This window comes from Oncorhynchus masou, chromosome 20 (assembly GCF_036934945.1).
Source record: "Oncorhynchus masou masou isolate Uvic2021 chromosome 20, UVic_Omas_1.1, whole genome shotgun sequence".
In the NCBI taxonomy this organism is placed as follows: domain Eukaryota; kingdom Metazoa; phylum Chordata; class Actinopteri; order Salmoniformes; family Salmonidae; genus Oncorhynchus; species Oncorhynchus masou.
Window position 1 is genome coordinate 11156477 of NC_088231.1, and position 22459 is coordinate 11178935.

At 47.6% G+C, this 22459-nt stretch overlaps 1 protein-coding gene across 2 annotated transcripts in view; it reads right to left on the bottom strand.

The window, feature by feature from the left end:
* Positions 1–22459, bottom strand: part of LOC135506975 (teneurin-3-like) — a 425857-nt gene that overhangs the window by 17939 nt on the left and 385459 nt on the right. For both annotated transcript variants that reach the window (XM_064926416.1, XM_064926417.1), the window contains 6 exons: positions 19984–20216; positions 16924–17078; positions 8924–9025; positions 8565–8738; positions 7706–8316; positions 3255–3430 (listed from right to left, as the gene is read on the bottom strand). In XM_064926416.1, coding sequence (XP_064782488.1) covers positions 3255–3430; positions 7706–8316; positions 8565–8738; positions 8924–9025; positions 16924–17078; positions 19984–20216 — 1451 coding nt within the window. The remainder of the gene's footprint in view (positions 1–3254; positions 3431–7705; positions 8317–8564; positions 8739–8923; positions 9026–16923; positions 17079–19983; positions 20217–22459) is intronic.

The following is a 22459-nucleotide window of genomic DNA, read 5'->3' on the forward strand; positions in this document are numbered from 1 at the left end:
TCATCTCATCTCATCTCATCTCATCTCATCTCATCTCATCTCATCTCATCTCATCTCCTCTGCTCTCTCCTCTCCTCCTCCTCTCCCTCCTCTCCTCTCCTCTCCTCCCTCTCCTCTCCTCTCCTCTTCCTCTCTCCTTTCTCTCCTCTCTTTGCTCTCCTCTCTCTTCTCCTCTCCTCTCCTCCTTTACTGTCCTCTCCTGTCCTTTCTTCTCCTCATCTTCTCATCTCTCTCCTTTCCCTATCCTATCTCCCCTCCTCCTCTCCTCTCCTTTTTCCTATCCCTCTCCTCCTCTCTCCTCTCCTGTCCTTTCCTCTCATCTCCTCTGCTCTCCTCCTCTCCTTTCTCCTCCTATCCTCTCCTCTCCTTTCTCCTCTCCTTTCCTATCATCTGCTCTCCTCCTCTCTCCTCTCCTCTAATCTCATTTCCTCTCCTCCCTATCCTGTCATTTCCTCTCATCTTCTCTCCTCTGCACTCCTCCTCTCCTTTCTCCTCCTATCCTCTCCTCCTCTCATCCTGCTCCTCCTCCTCTCCTCTCCTCCTCCTTTCTCCTCCTACCTATCCTGTCATTTCCTCTCATCTTCTCTCCTCTGCACTCCTCCTCTCCTTTCTCCTCCTATCCTTTCCTCTCCTCTCCTTTCCTATCCTATCCTCTCCTCTCTTCTCCTTTCTCCTCCTATCCTGTCATTTCCTCTCATCTTCTCTCCTCTGCACTCCTCCTCTCCTTTCTCCTCCTATCCTTTCCTCTTCTCTCCTTTCCTCTCATCTCCTCTCATCTCCTTTTCCTATCCTATCCTCTCCTCTCCTTTCCTATCCTCTCCTCTCTCCTCTCCTGTCCTTTCCTCTCCTTTGCTCCCCTCCTCTCATCTCCTCTGCTCTCCTCCTCTCCTCTCCTTTCTCCTCATATTCTATCCTTTCCTCTCCTCTCCTCCTCTCAACTCCTCTCCTCTCTCCTCCTATCCTCTCCTCTCCTCTCCTTTCCTATCCTCTGCTCTCCTCCTCTCCTCTCCTGTCCTCTCTCCTCCTCTCCTGTCCTTCCCTCTCCTCTCCTTTGCTCTCCTCCTCTCCTCTCATCTCCCCTCCTATTCTATCCTTTCCTCCTCTCCTCTCCTTTCCTCTCCTGTCCTTTCCTCTCATCTCCTCTGCTCTCCTCCTCTCCTTTCTCCTCCTATCCTCTCCTCTCCTTTCTCCTCTCCTTTCCTATCATCTGCTCTCCTCCTCTCCTCTCCTCTAATCTCATTTCCTCTCCTCCTATCCTGTCATTTCCTCTCATCTTCTCTCCTCTGCACTCCTCCTCTCCTTTCTCCTCCTATCCTCTCCTCTCATCTGCTCTCCTCCTCTCCTCTCCTCTCCTTTCTCCTACCTATCCTGTCATTTCCTCTCATCTTCTCTCCTCTGCACTCCTCCTCTCCTTTCTCCTCCTATCCTTTCCTCTCCTCTCCTTTCCTATCCTATCCTCTCCTCTCTTCTCCTTTCTCCTCCTATCCTGTCATTTCCTCTCATCTTCTCTCCTCTGCACTCCTCCTCTCCTTTCTCCTCCTATCCTTTCCTCTTATCTCCTCCCTTCCTCCCCTTCCTCCTCTCCTCTCATCTCATTTGCTCCCCTTTCATCTCCTATCTCTCCTCCTCTCCTCTCCTCTCCCTCATTCCCTTTCCTCTCCTCCTCTCAACTCCTCCTCTCCCTCCTCCTCTCCTCCCTTTCCTGTCCTTTCCTCTCCTTTCCTCCTCATCTCCCTCTGCTCTCCTCCTCTCCTTTCTCCTCCTATCCCTCTCCCTCTCCTTTCTCCTCTCCTTTCCTGTCCTCATCTCCTCTGCCTCCTCCTCCCTCTCCTCTAATCTCCTCTCCTTTCTCCTCTCCTCCTATCCTGCTCTTTCCTCTCATCTTCTCTCCTCTGTCATTTCTCTCATCTTCTCTCCCTGCACTCCTTCTCTCCTCCTATCCTCTCCTCTCATCTGCTCTCCTCCTCTCCTCTCCTCTCCTTTCTCCTACCTATCCTGTCATTTCCTCTCATCTTCTCTCCTCTGCACTCCTCCTCTCCTTTCTCCTCCTCTTTCCTCTCCTCTCCTCCTCCTCTCCTCTCTTCTCCTTTCTCCTCCTATCCTGTCATTTCCTCTCATCTTCTCTCCTCTGCACTCCTCCTCTCCTTTCTCCTCCTATCCTCTTCTCTCCTTTCCTTCTCCTCTCCTCCTTCTCCTCTCCTCTCCTCTTCCTATCTCCTCCTCCTCCTTTCTCCTCCCCTTTCTCCTCATCCTTTCCTCCCTTCTCCTCTCTCCTCTTCCTCTCTCCTTTCCTATCCTGCTCTCCCTCTCCTGTCCCTCTCCTCTCCTCCTCTCCTTTGCTCTCTCCTCTCATCTCCCCTCCAATTCTATCCTTTCCTATCCTCTCCTCTCCTCCTCTCTCTCCTGTCCTCTCCTCTCCTTTCCTCTCCTCTCCTGTCCTCCTCTCCTTTCCTCTCATCCTCTCCTCTCCTCCTCTCCTCCTATCCTCTCCTCTCCTTTCTCCTCTCCTTTCCTATCATCTGTCCTTTCCTCTCCTTTGCTCCCCTCCTCTCATCTCCTCTGCTCTCCTCCTCTCCTCTCCTTTCTCCTCATATTCTATCCTTTCCTCTCCTCTCCTCCTCTCAACTCCTCTCCTCTCTCCTTCTATCCTCTCCTCTCCTCTCCTTTCCTATCATCTGCTCTCCTCCTCTCCTCCTCTCCAATCTCATTTCCTCTCCTCTCCTCTCCTCCTCTCCTGTCCTCTGCTCTCCTGTAATTTCCTCTCCCTTGCCTCTCCTATCATTTCCTCTCCTCTCTTCTCCTCTTATTTTATCTCCTCTCTTCTCTTCTCCTCTGCTCTTCTCTTCTCCTCCCCTGTCCTCTCTTCTCCTTTCCACTCCACTCCTCTGTCTACAAACAGACAGTTACTGTTGTATGATTAAGTATATTGATCTCTGAGCTGTCTTTATTTTATGACCTCTTTAATAATGAAAGGGGATCAGGGATTAATGCCCATTGAGTAATTGGTGAAGTCATTAGTATTGTGTTGACGTTCGACTAATCAATGCTGTTGGTTATCAATGTGGCTCATTAAAATTCATGACTGGTATTCACAAAGTTGAGACAGACACAGACAGACACACACACACACACACACACACACACAGACACAGACACACACACACACACACACACACACACACACACACACACACACACACACACACACACACACACACACACACACACACACACACCTCCCCACCTCTACTTACCCTGGACCAGAGTGTAGAAGGAGTCGATGGAGGAGAGGTTAGTGGTGATGCTGACATCCTCGTCGCGGCCGGACGTCTCAATGTCCACCGTGATGGCCCCGGTCATGTCCCCATGCAGGTTGGTCACAACCCCCGTAGGGAACGTCACGTTGGTTAGACGACCTTCACTGTCATAACTGGGGGGGAGGGAGAAAGAAAGAAAGAAAAAAGATAGGGGAAGAAGAGAAAGAGAGAGGGAGAGAGAGAGGAGAGAAGATAGAGAGAGGAGAGAAGACAGAGATAGAGAGAGAGAGAAAGAGAGAGAGAGGGAGAGAGAGAGAGAGAGAGAGAGGAGAGAAGATAGAGAGATGAGAGAAGATAGAGAGATAGAGAGGAGAGAAGACAGAGAGAAGAGAAGACAGACAGAGAGGGAGAGAGAGAGAGGGAGAGAGAGAGAGGGGAGAAGAGAGAGAGAGAGGAGAGGAGAGAGAGAGAGGAGAGAGAGACAGAGAAAGGGAGAGAGAGGGGAGAAGAGAGAGAGAGGAGAGAAGACAGAGAGAGGGGGAGAGAGGAGAGGGAGAGACAGAGAGAGAGGGAGAGAGAGGGGAGAAGACAGAGAAAGAGGGGAGAAGACATAGAGAGGGAGAGAGAGGGGAGAATACAGAGAGAGGGAGAGAGAGGGGAGAAGACAGAGAGAGGAGAGAGACAGACAGAGGGAGAGAGAGAGAGACAGAGCAAGAGGAGAAGACAGAGAGAGAGAGAGAAGACAGAGAAAGGGAGAGAGGGGGGAGAAGAGAGAGAGAGGAGAGATAAGACAGAGAGAGGGAGAGAGAGAGGGGAGAAGACAGAGAAAGAGGAGAAAAGACAGAGAAAGGGAGAGAGGAGAGAAGATAGAGAGAGGGAGAGAGAGGGAGAAGAAAGATGGAGAGAGAGGGGAGAAAGCAGAGAGAGAGAGAGAAGGGAGAAGACAGAGGGAGAGAGAGGGGAGAAGACAGAGAAAGAGAGCGAGGCGAGAATACAGAGGGAACGAGAGGGGAGAAGACAGAGGGAGAGGGAGAGAGAGAGAGGGGAGAAGACAGAGGGAGGGAGAGAGAGGGGAGAAAAAGAGGAAAATATATATGGAATTGTTTTAAGAATGAAAAGAAAGAAACATTTTGCTATTTGATTTTGAATTTTAAGACCCCTTGAAGTATCCCCAAAAATATACATGTTTATCTTTACTGGTATTAGCCCATACAAACACACTGAATAACAGATTCACTACATGGAACAGATTTGTTTGTTTTGAAGTGTCTCTCCTATATCTGAGAGAAAGATCAGGAAACATTTGTTTGTTTTTGTACATGTATTTAAGGATACTGTAGTTCTACAGTGGGGACGATGTATGAATGGCTGCTGGTTTGTACGAGGGGATAGGGGTCAGGGTTTGGGTTCAGACACAGAGGCAGTCTTTTTGGCAAGGGCTCTGTGGTAAAAGTTTGGGGCTATAGAAGCTGAATGATCACACTGGCCTAGCTGACTAGGGCCTCTGCTGTCCCATTATGGCTGGGAGTCTATTTTGGTGCCTGGAGGCAGTGTCAGTGTGTGTGTGTGTGTGTGTGTGTGTGTGTGTGTGTGTGTGTGTGTGTGTGTGTGTGTGTGTGTGTGTGTGTGTGTGTGTGTGTGTGTGTGTGTGTGTGTGTGTGTGTATGTATGTGTGTGTGTGTGTATGTGTATGTGTGTGTGTGTGTGTGTGTGTGTGAGTGTGTGTGTGTGTGAGTGCTAGCCTACTATCACATTTAGCGAGAGATGTAGTGACAGCCCTGTGTCTGCTGGTGTATGTCTGCTCTGGGAGTAACAAGCACTTTATGACTCTCTCTGTCTCGCACTCTTCTCTCTCTCCTCCCTCTGTTCTCTCTTTCCCTCCCCTCCATTTTTACATATTTCCTCCATGGTGACAGTGGGTGTGGCTCCCAGATGAGCTCCCCTCCAAGCATGACACACACACACACTGCATAATTTACAACTATTCCTCCATGTGTTGGAACGTGGTTCAAGCACAAGGTGAAACGGAACGGAAAGTTTTATATAAAGATTTCCCCTGAGTTGTGTGGTGTGTGTGTATATGGGAGGGAGTGTGTGTGTGTATGTGTATATGTGTGTGTGACAGGGTTTTGCTGAGCAGGCATTGTTCAGCCCCTGCCTTACTAATACTGATCAGATGGAAGTGCAGAAAAGATGGCTGCTGGCTCTATAGTATACACACAGCCAATCACTAGAAGATATAGGATGATGAAGGACATCTTCGTGTTGTAAGAGTTAGGACTTAAGGGACAAGGGACACTCACAAAAATGGGGACACTGACACTTCCTTACACAGTCTGAGGGTACATCAGAGGGAGATAGACTTCTCTTATAGCAGCGTTCTCAAAAAAAACAGACAGTCAGTCAGATAGTCAGTCAGATAGTCAATCGGATAATCAGTCAGATAGTCAATCAGATAGTCAGTCAGATAGTCAGTCAGATAGTCAGTCAGATAGTCAATCAGATAATCAGTCAGTCAGATAGTCAGTCAGATAGTCAATCAGATAGTCAATCAGATAATCAGTCAGATAGTCAATCAGATAATCAGTCAGATAGTCAATCAGATAGTCAGTCAGATAGTCAGTCAGATAATCAGTCAGATAGTCAATCAGATAATCAGTCAGTCAGATAGTCAATCAGATAATCAGTCAGATAGTCAGTCAGATAGTCAGTCAGATAGTCAGTCAGATAGTCAGTCAGATAGTCAGTCAGATAGTCAGTCAGATAGTCAGTCAGATAGTCAGTCAGATAGTCAATCAGATAGTCAGTCAGATAGTCAGTCAGATAGTCAATCAGATAGTCAGTCAGATAGTCAGTCAATCAGATAGTCAGATAGTCAGATAGTCAGATAGTCAGTCAGTCAGATAGTCAGTCAGATAGTCAATCAGATAGTCAGTCAGATAGTCAGTCAGATAGTCAATCAGATAGTCAATCAGATAGTCAGTCAGATAGTCAGTCAGATAGTCAGTCAGATAGTCAATCAGATAGTCAGTCAGATAGTCAGATAGTCAGTCAGATAGTCAGTCAGATAGTCAGTCAGATAGATAGTCAGTCAGCTAGTCAGTCAGATAGTCAGATCAGATAGTCAGTCAGATAGTCAGTCAGATAGTCAGTCAGATAGTCAGTCAGTCATCAGATAGTCAATCAGATAGTCAATCAGATAGTCAGTCAGATCAGATAGTCAGTCAGATAGTCAGTCAGATAGTCAGTCAGATAGTCAGAGATAATCAGTCAGATAGTCAGTCAGATAGTCAGTCAGATAGTCAGTCAGATAGTCAGTCAGATAGTCAGTCAGATAGTCAGTCAGATCCAGTCAGTCAGTCAGATAGTCAGTCAGATAGTCAGTCAGATAGTCAGTCAGATAGTCAGTCAGATAGTCAGATAGTCAATCAGATAGTCAATCAGATAGTCAGTCAGATAGTCAGATCAGATAGTCAATCAGATAGTCAGTCAATCAGATAGTCAGTCAATAAGATAGTCAATCAGATAGTCAGTCAGTCAGATAGTCAGTCAGATAGTCAGTCAGATAGTCAGTCAGATAGTCAATCAGATAGTCAGTCAGATAGTCAGTCAGTCAGATAGTCAGTCAGATAGTCAGTCAGATAGTCAGTCAGATAGTCAGTCAGATAGTCAGATAGTCAGTCAGATAGTCAGTCAGATAGTCAGTCAGATAGTCAGTCAGATAGTCAATCAGATAGTCAGTTAGATAGTCATAGTCAGAGATAGTCAGTCAGATAGTCAATCAGATAGTCAATCAGATAGTCAATCAGATAGTCAGTCAGATCAGATAGTCAATCAGATAATCAGTCAGATAGTCAATCAGATAATCAGTCAGATAGTCAGTCAGATAGTCAGTCAGATAGTCAGTCAGATAGTCAGTCAGATAGTCAGTCAGATAGTCAGTCAGATAGTCAGTCAGATAGTCAGTCAGATAGTCAGTCAGATAGTCAGTCAGATAGTCAATCAGATAGTCAATCAGATAGTCAGTCAGATAGTCAATCAGATAGTCAATCAGATAGTCAGTCAATCAGATAGTCAGTCAGATAGTCAATCAGATAGTCAATCAGATAGTCAGTCAGTCAGATAGTCAGTCAGACAGTCAGTCAGATAGTCAGTCAGCTAGTCAGTCAGTCAGTCAGTCAGATAGTCAGTCAGATAGTCAGTCAGATAGTCAGTGAGATAGTAGGTCAGATAGTCAGTCAGATAGTCAGTGAGATAGTTAGTGAGATAGTCAGTCAGATAGTCAGTGAGATAGTTAGTGAGATAGTCAGTCAGATAGTCAATCAGATAGTCAGTCAGATAGTTAGTGAGATAGTCAATCAGATAATCAGTCAGATAGTCAGTCAGATAGTCAGTCAGTCAGTCAGAATGGAGCCCCAAGTCTTTGCTGGTCAGTAAGTACTACTTACTCATAGAAGGTGGTCCATCCTATCTGTATGGTCTTGGTGGCGAGCAGCCCACTGTTGCCGTGGTAGGTGAACAGCACCAGCTCCTGTCCCTGGGCCGTCAGTGTCTTCAACCCGCCATTGGTCCCGATTGTCAGCCAGATCACCTGGTTATCCGGGGCAACGATCCGCACCGGCATCCGGTTGGGGTCGCGGCGGATCCTCAATGTGTTGCCACTACTATCCGTCACCGCTGTAACGTCCTCCTCGTTGCTATAGCTGAAGTTGTACTTGTAGTCCCCGGTGACGAGAGACATGGTGAACTGGTGGGTTCCGTTGGAATCAAACACGTAGAGCTCCTGGGACGACGGCGAGGCCACCTCGAAGGAGCCCGGGCCTGACACGGCGGAGCCAGACGGCGGTTGGTTGCGGCGGACGGCGCGGATGCGGATGTTGCCCAGGTCGGCCACGTAGAGCGTACCGTCGGGCGAGACGACCAGCGAGGAGGGCGAGTTGAGGCGGGCGTCTTTGGCGTAGCCGTCGCCCGTCTGGTAGCAGTCGCAGTTGGCGTCGTTCTTGCAGTCGCAGTCGGACAGAGCTCCGGCCAAGGGTGTGATCTCGCCGTCCGTGGACACCTACATTTACATGTAAAGTTGAATCATTTAGCAGAATGCTCTTAACCAGAGTCACTTACAATCAGTGCAACGAGGGTAAAAACAATGACTTAATTAACAATCATTGAAAGGTATTCAAAATAGGCACCGTCTGCAAAAACAGTGCCAGCAAGAACGGCAAATACAACAGTACGTTGTTCTTGGTCCTTTTCCCCTCTTCCTTTGCATTCCATGACATATTATTGCACTATATTACAGGACTATATGACCTGGCGGATGCGGTGTATCTTCTTCTCATCAGTCTCGGCGATGTAGAGGACGCCACTGTAGGAGAGGGCGATGGCGGCAGCTCCCTCCAGCATGGTCTGCACCGCCCGCTTACCCAGCGTGTATTCTATACCCGGCACCTGGCAGTGCATGGGGCGTCCCGCCACGATGCGCACCTGTTGGTACACAGCAACAACACTAGTCAAAGAGGTGGCCAGTATCTTGGCCAAGGCTTATTCAGCCCCAATGTGTCGGTGCATCCTTCCATCTCGCCTTACCCATCATGCATTGTTCCCACTACCAGCATGAACATATTTGTGTATGTAATAGAAGTGTTCCTATGTGTGAGTGTGATGGTCACCTGTCTGTTCTCAGTGATCTGCAGCACCACGTTGTTGTCCAGGACATAGATGGAATTATCCATGGGGTTGATGGCCAGAGCTGTGGGCCACTCCAGACGAACCTATAGCAGAGCAGAGATTTTATTTGATTTATTAGGATCCTCATTATCCAACGCCAAGGGTGACAGCTGGGGTCTGACACGTAACCAAAAAGACATTACAGACCCAAAAACACTAAACAATTTACATCCACTTAAAGGAGAAGAAAAAGAAATCAAACAGAACCTTTATTAGCCTGAAGGGGTGAAAACTATCCGCAAAAGTTCCGTAAAGATGACAGAAACAAACAAATCAACCCACAAACACAGAACAGATGAGATGTGATTCTAGTGCTGCTTTGCACCCCTCCGGCCCCCTCTACCCCCTCCTTCCACTCCTCTACCCCCTCCTTCCACCTCTCTACCCCCTCCTTCCACCCCTCTACCCCCTCCTTCCACTCCTCTACCCCCTCCTTCCACCCCTCTACCCCCTCCTCCCCCTCTGAGCGTCTGGCTGTGACACTGATGAAGAAGGATCCTTTACTTCTCAGGACTTATACATTGTGTGCTTCACTCTGATTCAATTTAAATCAGCCACCGGGTCATTTACTATATTTTAAGACACACACACACACACACACACACACACACACACACACACACACACACACACACACACACACACACACACACACACACACACACACACACACACACACACACACACACGCACAGCGAATTGATGCGTTCCCTCATCGCCTGAGGGAAGCAACTCTCTGCTGGCAAAACAAAGAGGAGAGAGAAAGAGAGACGTAAACGTGAAAGTTTTCTTGTCTAAACGAGACTTCTCTCTCATTCTCTTTCTACCTGTAGAGGAGCAGGGTATGCAGGCGGACAAAATGTGATGGTAAAGATGATATGAAGAGAACACACACACACACTCCCGCCCCCCAGCCCGCCCCCCCAAAACACACACACTTCTGCACCATTAGTTTTGTAGAGCTCCGGGCACAGCGGTAGTTTAGGGACCTGTCGTCTTCACCCCACCCCCGACCCTAAGTGACCTGGCAGGTTAAGCACCTCAGCAGAGGACCATTAAAAGGTAATGACGCTTTTAGCCTTCTGCTTGACCACATGAAAGCTCTTCCCTGCCAGTTACAGGCCATACATTATACATGGATAAAGCTGCACTATAAAGACACACTATTTGGTACCATGCAGTGACTGGAAGACAGACTGTGTTTCTTCCTTCGCCTCTCAAAGTGCTACAAATACTTAACCCTGCTTTTCACCCCCTGTGGAAATGGAAGTGGAGGAAAGTTGAGGAAAATGAAATGACAACAGAGCGTTCCTGTCTATTCAGATGCACAAAAACGTCCGTTGGAGGGCACTGCAGTGCACGGCGGAGTTCAATCGTCAACTTCTCAACATACAGTGCCTTGAGAAAGTATTCGGCCCCCTTGAACTTTGCGACCTTTTGCCACATTTCAGGCTTCAAACATAAAGATATAACACTGTATTTTTTTGTGAAGAATCAACAATAAGTGGGACACAATCATGAAGTGGAACGACATTTATTGGATATTTCAAACTTTTTTAACAAATCAAAAACTGAAAAATTGGGAGTGCAAAATTATTCAGCCCCTTTACTTTCAGTGCAGCAAACTCTCTCCAGAAGTTTAGTGAGTATCTGTGATACTTCAGTCACGGACCAGGCAGACTAAATAACTTTTTTGCCCGCTTTGAGGACAATACAGTGCCACTGACACCGCCTGCAACGGAAAAATGCGGTCTCTCCTTCACTGCAGCCGAGGTGAGTAAAACATTTAAACGTGTTAACCCTCGCAAGGCTGCAGGCCCAGACGGCATCCCCAGCCGCGCCCTCAGAGCATGCGCAGACCAGCTGGCTGGTGTGTTTACGGACATATTCAATCAATCCCTATACCAGTCTGCTGTTCCCACATGCTTCAAGAGGGCCACCATCGTTCCTGTTCCCAAGAAAGCTAAGGTAACTGAGCTAAACGACTACCGCCCCGTAGCACTCACTTCCGTCATCATGAAGTGCTTTGAGAGACTAGTCAAGGACCATATCACCTCCACCCTACCTGACTCCCTAGACCCACTCCAATTTGCTTACCGCTCAAATAGGTCCACAGACGATGCAATCTCAACCACACTGCACACTGCCCTAACCCATCTGGACAAGAGGAATACCTATGTGAGAATGCTGTTCATCGACTACAGCTCGGCATTCAACACCATAGTACCCTCCAAGCTCGTCATCAAGCTCGAGACCCTGGGTCTCGACCCCGCCCTGTGCAACTGGGTACTGGACTTCCTGAGGGGCCGCCCCCAGGTGGTGAGGGTAGGTAACAACATCTCCTCCCCGCTGATCCTCAACACTGGGGCCCCACAAGGGTGCGTTCTGAGCCCTCTCCTGTACTCCCTGTTCACCCACGACTGCGTGGCCACGCATGCCTCCAACTCAATCATCAAGTTTGCGGACGACACAACAGTGGTAGGCTTGATTACCAACAACGACGAGACGGCCTACAGGGAGGAGGTGAGGGCCCTCGGGAGTGTGGTGTCAGGAAAATAACCTCACACTCAACGTCAACAAAACTAAGGAGATGATTGTGGACTTCAGGAAACAGCAGAGGGAACACCCCCCTATCCACATTGATGGAACAGTAGTGGAGAGAGTAGCAAGTTTTAAGTTCCTCGGCATACACATCACAGACAAACTGAATTGGTCCACTCACACAGACAGCATCGTGAAGAAGGCGCAGCAGCGCCTCTTTAACCTCAGGAGGCTGAAGAAATTCGGCTTGTCACCAAAAGCACTCACAAACTTCTACAGAGGCACAATCGAGAGCATCCTGGCGGGCTGTATCACCGCCTGGTACGGCAACTGCTCCGCCCTCAACCGTAAGGCTCTCCAGAGGGTAGTGAGGTCTGCACAACGCATCATCGGGGGCAAACTACCTGCCCTCCAGGACACCTACACCACCCGATGTTACAGGAAGGCCATAAAGATCATCAAGGACATCTACCACCCGAGCCACTGCCTGTTCACCCCGCTATCATCCAGAAGGCGAGGTCAGTACAGGTGCATCATAGCTGGGACCGAGAGACTGAAAAACAGCTTCTATCTCAAGGCCATCAGACTGTTAAACAGACACCACTAACATTGAGTGGATGCTGCCTACACACTGACACTGACTCAACTCCAGCCACTTTAATAATGGGAATTGATGGGAAATGTTGTAACTATATCACTAGCCACTTTAAACAATGCTACCTTATATAATGTTACTTACCCTACATTATTCATCTCATATGCATACCTATATACTGTACTCTATATCATCGACTGCATCCTTATGTAATACATGTATCACTAGCCACTTTAACTATGCCACTTTGTTTACATACTCATCTCACATGTATATACTGTACTCGATACCATCTACTGTATCTTGCCTATGCTGCTCTGTACCATCACTCACTCATATATCCTTATGTACATATTCTTTATCCCCTTACACTGTGTATAAGACAGTAGATTAGGAATTGTTAGTTAGATTACTTGTTGGTTATTACTGCATTGTCGGAACTAGAAGCACAAGCATTTCGCTACACTCGCATTAACATCTGCTAACCATGTGTATGTGACAAATAAAATTTGATTTGATTTGATTTGATGATCCAATGTTGACCTAAATGACTAATGATGATAAATACAATCCACCTGTGTGTAATCAAGTCTCCGTATAAATGCACCTGCACTGTGATAGTCTCAGAGGTCCGTTAAAAGCGCAGAGAGCATCATGAAGAACAAGGAACACACCAGGCAGGTCCGAGATACTGTTGTGAAGAAGTTTAAAGCCAGATTTGGATACAAAAAGATTCCCCAAGCTTTAAACATCCCAAGGAGCACTGTGCAAGCGATAATATTGAAATGGAAGGAGTATCAGACCACTGCAAATCTACCAAGACCTGGCCGTCCCTCTAAACTTTCAGCTCATACAAGGAGAAGACTGATCAGAGATGCAGCCAAGAGGCCCATGATCACTCTGGATGAACTGCAGAGATCTACAGCTGAGGTGGGAGACTCTGTCCATAGGACAACAATCATATATATTGCACAAATCTGGCCTTTATGGAAGAGTGGCAAGAAGAAAGCCATTTCTTAAAGATATCCATAAAAAGTGTTGTTTAAAGTTTGCCACAAGCCACCTGGGAGACACACCAAACATGTGGAAGAAGGTGCTCTGGTCAGATGAAACCAAAATTGAACTTTTTGGCAACAATGCAAAACGTTATGTTTGGCGTAAAAGCAACACAGCTCATCACCCTGACAACACCATACCCACTGTCAAACATGGTGGTGGCAGCATCATGGTTTGGGCCTGCTTTTCTTCAGCAGGGACAGGGAAGATGGTTAAAATTGATGGGAAGATGGATGGAGCCAAATACAGGACCATTCTGGAAGAAAACCTGATGGAGTCTGCAAAAGACCTGAGACTGGGACGGAGATTTGTCTTCCAACAAGACAATGATCCAAAACATAAAGCAAAATCTACAATGGAATGGTTCAAAAATAAACATATCCAGGTGTTAGAAGGCCAAGTCAAAGTCCAGACCTGAATCCAATCGAGAATCTGTGGAAAGAACTGAAAACTGCTGTTCACAAATGCTCTCCATCCAACCTCACTGAGCTCGAGCTGTTTTGCAAGGAGGAATGGGAAAAAATTTCAGTCTCTCGATGTGCAAAACTGATAGAGTCATACCCCAAGCGACTTACAGCTGTAATCGCAGCAAAAGGTGGCGCTACAAAGTATTAACTTAAGGGGGCTGAATAATTTTGCACGCCCAATTTTTCAGTTTTTCATTTGTTAAAAAAGTTTGAAATATCCAATAAATGTCGTTCCACTTCATGATTGTGTCCCACTTGTTGTTGATTCTTCACAAAAAAATACATTTTTATATCATTATGTTTGAAGCCTGAAATGTGGCAAAAGGTCGCAAAGTTCAAGGGGCCGAATACTTTCGCAAGGCACTGTAGCTCCTGGAGAGAGAGAGTTGGAGAGAGAGAGCTGGAGAGAGAGAGCTGGAGAGAGAGCTGGAAGCTGGAGAGAGAGAGCTGGAGAGAGAGAGCTGGAGAGAGAGAGTTGAGAGAGAGAGCTGGGGAGAGAGAGCTGGAGAGAGAGTTGAGAGAGAGAGCTGGAGAGAGAGAGTTGGAGAGAGAGAGCTGGAGAGAGAGAGTTGGAGAGAGAGAGCTGGAGAGAGAGCTGGAGAGAGAGAGCTGGAGAGAGAGCTGGAGAGAGAGAGTTGGAGAGAGAGAGCTGGAGAGAGAGAGCTGGAGAGAGAGAGCTGGAGAGAGAGAGAGCTGGAGAGAGAGAGCTGGAGAGAGAGAGCTGGAGAGAGAGAGAGCTGGAGAGAGAGAGCTGGAGAGAGAGAGAGTGTTATAGCCTTGAAAGCACTGAGGCAAGAGATGTCGGGGACTCACCTCTCTACAGTACAGTATGTGTATGGGAACATTTTATTTCACACCACCGCCATGTTGAGGTGACAGTGGTTGGAAGTTGCAGTGTAACGCGTGGATGTGTTTCTGCTGCCTGTTTTAACTGACACAGAGCTTCTTCGGTTTGTTTTTGCTCCATTGAGTCCAAGGCTGCTTCCCGAATGGCACCCTGTTCCCTATTTAGTGCACTATCTAGGGAATAAGGTGCCATTTGGGACGCGGGCAGACTTCTTCTCCATCCCTAGCTGGCTGTGCTACACTGTGTCTCTTCCCCATTCTTCCCCCCCGGACACAAGGGTACTGCATATATGTTCCTCTCTGAATAACTCAACTCTGTGTTTCTCTCTCTCTTTGTCACTGGGGACTCTCTCCCTCGCTCTGTGATTGTGACCGGGGAGAAGAGGATGGGAAGGAGGAGGAGTGAGTCCAAAGAAGAGAGGAAGAAAGGAAGAGAGGGATGGAGAGAAATTATCTGAGCGAATCTGTCTCTGGGATTTAACGGTCTGTTTTGAGAGACGGGGAATCGGAGGAAGTGAGGTATAGCGAGGACTGATAAAGGGGTAGCTCAGGGCACACACACACACACACACACACACACACACACACACACACACACACACACACACACACACACACACACACACACACACACACACACACACACACACACACACACACACACACACACTGATCTAGCCAGCAGTGGAAGGCACAGGGGACTCAGAGACAACACAACAAATACCTGACTTGCCCACACTGGTTATGCATTACATTAGTTCAGCCCACTGTCAATGTACTGTCAGTCAGAAAACTGACATTCTCTTGGGCTCTCAGTTTGGCAACAAACATCAACGAAACTACCACCATCTAGACAGCACCATTAGTAGCCTATCACTCAAGATAACCCACTTCAGTGCTTCCCTAAAGCTCAAAATAGCCCATTCTGATTGGATAATCCAGGAGAAGCGCCTAGTAAGACCTCCAATAGGGGAGGCCACTTTCAGGAACAGTATTATGATTGACACATCCTATTCCCCCATAATCCTCAGATGATTCCTGTCTTTCAAAAATAAAGTGAGATCCAAACTGGACCCTGAAATATCTGGAGTTGGATTTGGCCCTTAGAATGAGCTGAGGCTGAGGGCCATAGTGCTGTCTGGGGTTGGGGTCAGTTCCATTTCAATTTGGCAATTCAGGAAGTGAACAACTGTATAACTTCAATTAGACGCTGAGTTTCAAATTATAACCTGTCCCTTTTAATAGCTGAGCAACTGCACACATTTCAGCGAAAACAAGCCTGGTTCAAATAAACGCCGGGTCTGAATGAATTGTTTATGAGGTTACCATGAATTACCATGAATTGTTTGAGGTTACCATGAATAACCATGAATTACCATGAATTGTTTATGAGGTTACCATGAATTACCATGAATTGTTTATGAGGTTACCATGAATTACCATGAATTACCATGAATTGTTTATGAGGTTACCATGAATAACCAGGAATTACCATGAATTGTTTACAAGGTTTAATGTTTGATTTGTTACATTGGATAATTCAGTAATGACTATGATAATTATGATAATCATCAGTTTATATTGCCAATAAGAAACTGCTATAGCCATTGGCTGCTAACAGCTGAGAACTGCTAGCTAACTGACAAGCACAAAAACAGTCAAGAGCTTCGAGAGTACGGAGCCCTAGAAATCGGCAGAACCGACGAAAATGCACAAGGAAAAGTCTTGAACTTCTTTTTTTTTAGGTATAATGAGACCAAAGAAATGTGACACAGTGTGTAAATGATAACACATTAGTGCAGGAAATGTGCAAATGATCAAAAGCTGTGTGCACCAAGGAAATAGACTCAAACTAAAGCATGTCTCCAATAAGCACCTGCTGTTTTTAGTTGTTTAAGCAAATAAACACCCAGGCTATTAATTGAAGTTTTATAGTCAAAATGAAACTTTTCTCATTGTGTAATTTCAGTTAACTTCCTGAATTGGTTGAACTGAAATGGAATCGTCCCCAACCCTGGCCCTGTAATCTATGCCATAGGGTAGAGTTCAGCTGTGTCGGTTGACTGGGGGCAGGTTTGGGGTATAGCGAGCGGCCAGCAGGGGGAGCTTAAGGCCTTTAATAGGGGGCACGGCCACTCAGTAGGGGAGAACACAACACACACCGGCTGGTTCTCTCAGATGAGACAACACCCCTGTCAATACTAGCCAGTCACACCATCTACTACAGTCTACAACACAGAGTCTATATGGACTGAGTATATATTGCCAAATTAGCACTTTGATGGTTTCAAAGTGCTTTATATAGTAAGGGTGACAGAACCATGTTTGTATATGTATGGCTCTGAACGATGACTGAAGATAAAGTGAGTCCAGCAAACACTGGGGGTTTGGTGTGTGTTCGTGTTCAGGTGGGTGTCCCTGTGTGCATGTGACCCACCTGTCTGATGTGCATGCTGGTGTCACAGGTCAGGGGTCGTGCTGAGGTGAGGTCGTTGGAGCCCAACAGGGTGGAGATGATCCCATTACGATCCACCTTCCTGATCATGGTTCCGTCTACGAAGTAGATGTACCCGTTCTTATCTACCGTAATACCTGGAGTAGCGGGACAGAGGGAAAGGAAGGAGATTTAGTAGAAGTAGATGTACTTGTTCCCATCTACCGTAATACCTGGAGTAGAAGCAAAGAGGGTTATGTGCACATTCACACAGACATACTACACGCACATACACACACACACACCCATGCACACGCACACAGCACCTGCCAGCCTGTGTATGTACAACGTGTTCGTGTGTATGAGTGTGTGTGTATGAGTGTGGCTTGGGCATTTTTCAGGTCACTGCAGAAGGAAGCACCCTGTGAATAATTCACATTTTGATGTCTAGTAGTGAATTATTTCACAGGGCAGAAGAAGAAGGGAGGAGGGAAAATAATCTATTTTCAGTGCCGTCTCTGCATTTTAAAACCACCTCAAAATAAGAACAATAGAATATTTGGGGGACGGGAGCCTAGAAGAGAGGAGGAAGGGAAGAAAGCACCTATGTTCCTGGTGAGTGGGAAGGATGGAAGGAGGGATGGGAGGGAGGGAGGAGAAGGGGGGTTAGTTCATCTTCACTTCACATCCAAATGGATGAGAAACCGACTGTTGCTATGGTTGCGACAACAGCGGCTAAAAGCAACTTCTCTTCCCCCTTTTCTCCTGTGTGTGTATCTGAGGAGGGTTCGAGCTCCTGAGGCGGTGTGTGTACCTGCTGCACTGCTGATCCTGTAGGGAGGGGGAGGAGGAGGGGGAGGGGGGGGTGAAGGGAAAGAGGGGTGGGGAGGACAGATAGAAGGAATGGGAGAGGAAGGGTGTTAAAACCTCTTGCCGCATTCCACCATGACCTGCAAGCTAATCAAAGGAGAGACAGATGAAGAGGGGAGGAGGATGGGATGAGAGGAGGAAGAGGAGAGGAGGATGGGATGAGAGGAGGAAGAGGGGAGGAGGATGGGATGAGAGGAGGAAGAGGGGAGGAGGATGGGATGAGAGGAGGAAGAGGGAGGGAGGAGAGAAGAGAGGGAGGAGAAGAGATGCTGAGTGGAGAGGGTGGGATGAGAGGAGGAAGAGGGGAGGAGGATGGGATGAGAGGAGGAAGAGGGAGGGAGGAGAGAAGAGAGGGAGGAGGTGATAAGTGGAGAGGGTGGGATGAAAAGAAGGGAGAATAGGAGAGGAGTGGCAAGACTGAGAGGCGACATGTTGGAAATGAAAACACTCTCTCTCTCTTCTCTCCATCCCTCTCTCTCTTCTCTCCATCCCCCTCTCTCTCTCTTCTCTCCATCCCCCTCTCTCTCTTCTCTCCATCCCCCTCTCTCTCTCTCTCCATCCCCTCTCTCTCTCTCTTCTCTCCATCCCCCTCTCTCTCTCTCCATCCCTCTCTCTCTCTCTTCTCTCCATCCCTCTCTCTCTCTTCTCTCCATCCCCCTCTCTCTCTTCTCTCCATCCCCCTCTCTCTCTTCTCTCCATCCCTCTCTCTCTCTCTTCTCTCCATCCCCCTCTCTCTCTCTTCTCTCCATCCCTCTCTCTCTCTCTTCTCTCCATCCCTCTCTCTCTCTCTTCTCTCCATCCCCCTCTCTCTCTTCTCTCCATCCCTCTCTCCTTCTCTCATCTCTCCATCCCCCTCTCTCTCTCTTCTCTCCCCCTCTCTCTTCTCCATCCCTCTCTCTCTCCATCCCTCTCTCCTCTCTCTCTCTCTCTCTCTCTCTCTTCTCTCCATCCCCCTCTCTCTCTTCTCTCCAAACATGTCCCCCTCTCTGGAAATGAAAACACTCTCTCTCTCTTCTCTCCATCCCCCTCTCTCTCTCTCTCTCCATCCCTCTCTCTCTCTCTCCTCCATCCCCCTCTCTCTCTTCTCTCCATCATCCCCTCTCTCTCTCTTCTCTCCATCCCCTCTCTCTCTTCTCTCCATCCCCTCTCTCTCTTCTCTCCATCCCCTCTCTCTCTCTCCATCTCTCCATCCCCCTCTCTCTCTTCTCTCCATCTCTCTCTCTCTCCATCCCTCTCTCTCTCCATCCCCTCTCCATCCCTCTCTCTCTCTCTTCTCTCCATCCCCCTCTCTCTCTTCTCTCCATCCCCCTCTCTCTCTTCTCTCCATCCCCCTCTCTCTCTCTTCTCTCCATCCCTCTCTCTCTCGAAGCCATCTGCTGCTAGCGATGGCTCGCTAACATTTATTTGCATTTCTCTACTCTCTCTTCCCTTCTCTCACACGTTCCCGCCCTACTAATGGTCTTCCGACTCGCTCTCTAACTGCGGTTTAACAGGCAGCTGTGTGTGTGTGTGTGTGTGTGTGTGTGTGTGTGTGTGTGTGTGTGTGTGTGTGTGAGAGAGAGAGAGAGAGAAAGAGAGAGATAATGTGTGTATGTGTGTCTCTCCATTAAAATCCAGACTAAAAGCTTGTGCCTGCCAAAATCTCCCAGCTACTGCTCAGCCACCTCTCACCTCATTATCGCCGGTGTGTGTGTGTGTGATAGTCATACCTGTGGGTTACAGACAGGTTTTATGGGGGCTGGCTGGTGCGGCGGGACAGACAGACTGACAGATTGTATGAAGCAGAGTGTTGGAGGCCATACTAAGCGATGCTACAGTCCAACAGTATGTGGGAAGTTTCTGTCAGTCTGAGTCTGTGTGTTTGTGTTCTAATGCCATGGTAGCATAATGGTAGCATAATGGTAGCATACTGGTAGCATAATGGAAGTATAATGGGGACGGAAGCTTGCGGGGGAAGAGTGCCTTTTACCAGGGTTGGTTTGTTTTTCTCTACAGGGAACTGTGCATGAATTATATTACCAGACCATATAATATGTGTGTGTGTGTGTCCGTGTGCATTTTTGTTGGTGTCTGCATCAATGTCCTGTGTAGTTGTGTGTTTCTCTATGAATGTATTATGTCAATCATATTGTCTGTACCAATTTTCACCAATTGTGGCAGTGTGTGTGTGTGTTTATTCCTCTGTCACCCTACCTTTGGGCCCCATGAGGAGGGCCTCTGTGGCCTTGCCCCCGTCCCCGCAGCGTGCCTCGTCGAAGGGGGGACACTGTTCCCCGGTACCCGCCACCACCTCTCCGTTCTGGATCAGCTCCTTGGTGCCCGTCAGGACCTTGGGACGGTAGATACGGCGGGAGTTGGTGTCTGACACGTACAGCTGCCCCGTAACCGGGTCCGTCGCCAGGTAGTACCGGTGGGCCGGGTTGTTGCTACGGAAACCAAAGTGGAGGAAGAGGCGACAGTTAGGCACAGTGAAATAGTGACCCCACAGAACTCACACTACAACTTGACATCCACACTTCGCATAAAGATACCGAACCACCCGACAAGGAAATTAAACAAATGAACACAAATGAACACTGAAAATGACAAGAGGGGATCAGGCTGCTGCATTCGTGTTGTGAAAGACCAGAGGGAGGATGAGAGGGCAGCGTCCATTTTGTGCCTGTGGCACATCATACTAGAGGTGTTAGAGGAGGGGGCACACGGTTCCACAGTGGCATATGGCCTCAGCCGGAGTGAACCTAACGCGATGCGACTGCCGATCACTATCGTCTGACACGCTCCTAATGATGCCCAGTAACCTGTCACATTCGCTCCATCGTCGCCTGCTTGGTGAGCTGGGCGCCGGCGGTTGTCATAGGGGTTGATGAAAGTCAACAACTGATCAACAGGCGTCAATTAAGACAGCTTAAAATAGGGGGAAGGACCCAGACACCTCACGCCAAGGACAGGCTGGCTGTTTCTAATGACACACTCATCACTAGAGAGATCGAGAGGGAGAGAGACCGAGAGATACAGAGAGAGACACGGTATATAAACATAATATGACATTTGTAATGTCTTTATTCTTTTGGAACTTCTGTGAGTGTAATGTTTACTGTTCAATTTTTGTTGTTAATTTCACTTTTGTTTACTATCTATTTCACTTACTTTGGCAATGTAAACATTTGTTTCCCATGACAATAAAGCCCTTTGAGTTGAAAATTAAATTGAGAGAGAGCAATATGTCTGGTTTATCCAGGGAAAAAACATGTGCACTTCAGGCTTCAGCCCAGGGGATCCAAGATAAACAGAAGATTTTTTAACTTTTAAAAATATTTTGAATTTTACATTGGAGGAAAGTCTACTTTTGGAGCATTTGATTGTCTTTGCACTTTGCTCTCACTGACACTCAACTGTTCTCCTAGTGCCCAGTTCACTTCCAGGTACAAGGAAAACATTCTGGGAAGTAGCGAACGCAGAGGCTTGGCTTTGAATATGAATCTGTCGTCAGTGATTCCTCAGTCAGAGCGAGAACGGTTACGAAGGAGTGTCGCTTTGAGCAGAGGAGTAAAACATCAGGGAGACAGACACCCCCACTCCTCCATATTGAGGTCAATCTTTACATTTCTTTAACAAATATGACACGAGGCAGGTGTTTCTTTGTTGCTGAGGGATAAAGACAAGGAGGATTTACACAGAGGCAAACACAGACAATAAGAAGCTGCACCTCAAAAGACAAACAACATTGAATGATATAAAATGTATGTGTTAATGTGTGTGTGTTTTTGGATACTTCTTCAGTTTACAAAGCTTGGCGGAACAGGGGCAATAACACTAGTCTTAACAACCCTCCCAAACGGAGCGAGACGTCTGTGTGTGTGTGTGTCTGTCTGTACCGTGTGTGTGTGTGTCTGTCTGTACTGTGTGTGTGTGTACCGTGTGTGTGTGTGTCTGTCTGTCTGTACCGTGTGTGTGTGTGTCTGTCTGTACCGTGTGTGTGTGTGTCTGTCTGTACCGTGTGTGTGTGTGTGTACCATGTGTGTGCGTGTGTGTGTGTGTCTGTCTGTACCGTGTGTGTGTGTGTCTGTCTGTACCGTGTGTGTGTGTGTGTCTGTACCGTGTGTGTGTGTCTGTCTGTACCGTGTGTGTGTGTCTGTCTGTACCGTGTGTGTGTGTGTGTGTGTGTGTGTGCCTGTCTGTACCGTGTGTGTGTGTGTCTGTCTGTACCGTGTGTGTGTGTGTGTGTGTGTGTCTGTCTGTACCGTGTGTGTGTGTGTCTGTCTGTACCGTGTGTGTGTGTGTCTGTCTGTACCGTGTGTGTGTGTGTGTCTGTCTGTACCATGTGTGTGTGTGTGTCTGTCTGTACCGTGTGTGTGTGTCTGTCTGTACCGTGTGTGTGTGTGTGTCTGTCTGTACCGTGTGTGTGTGTGTGTCTGTCTGTACCGTGTGTGTGTGTGTGTGTCTGTCTGTACCGTGTGTGTGTGTGTGTGTGTGTGTCTGTCTGTACCGTGTGTGTGTGTGTGTGTGTCTGACACTAAAGGAGTCTCTATGATGCATTAGGACGCCTCACAAATGAATGGCCCCAAATGTAACATTATTATTGTTAGCCTGAAGTATTAAGGAATGAAGGATGTGGGGTGTGTGTGTGTGTGTGTGGGTGTGGGGGGGCAGGGTAGCATAGTGGTTA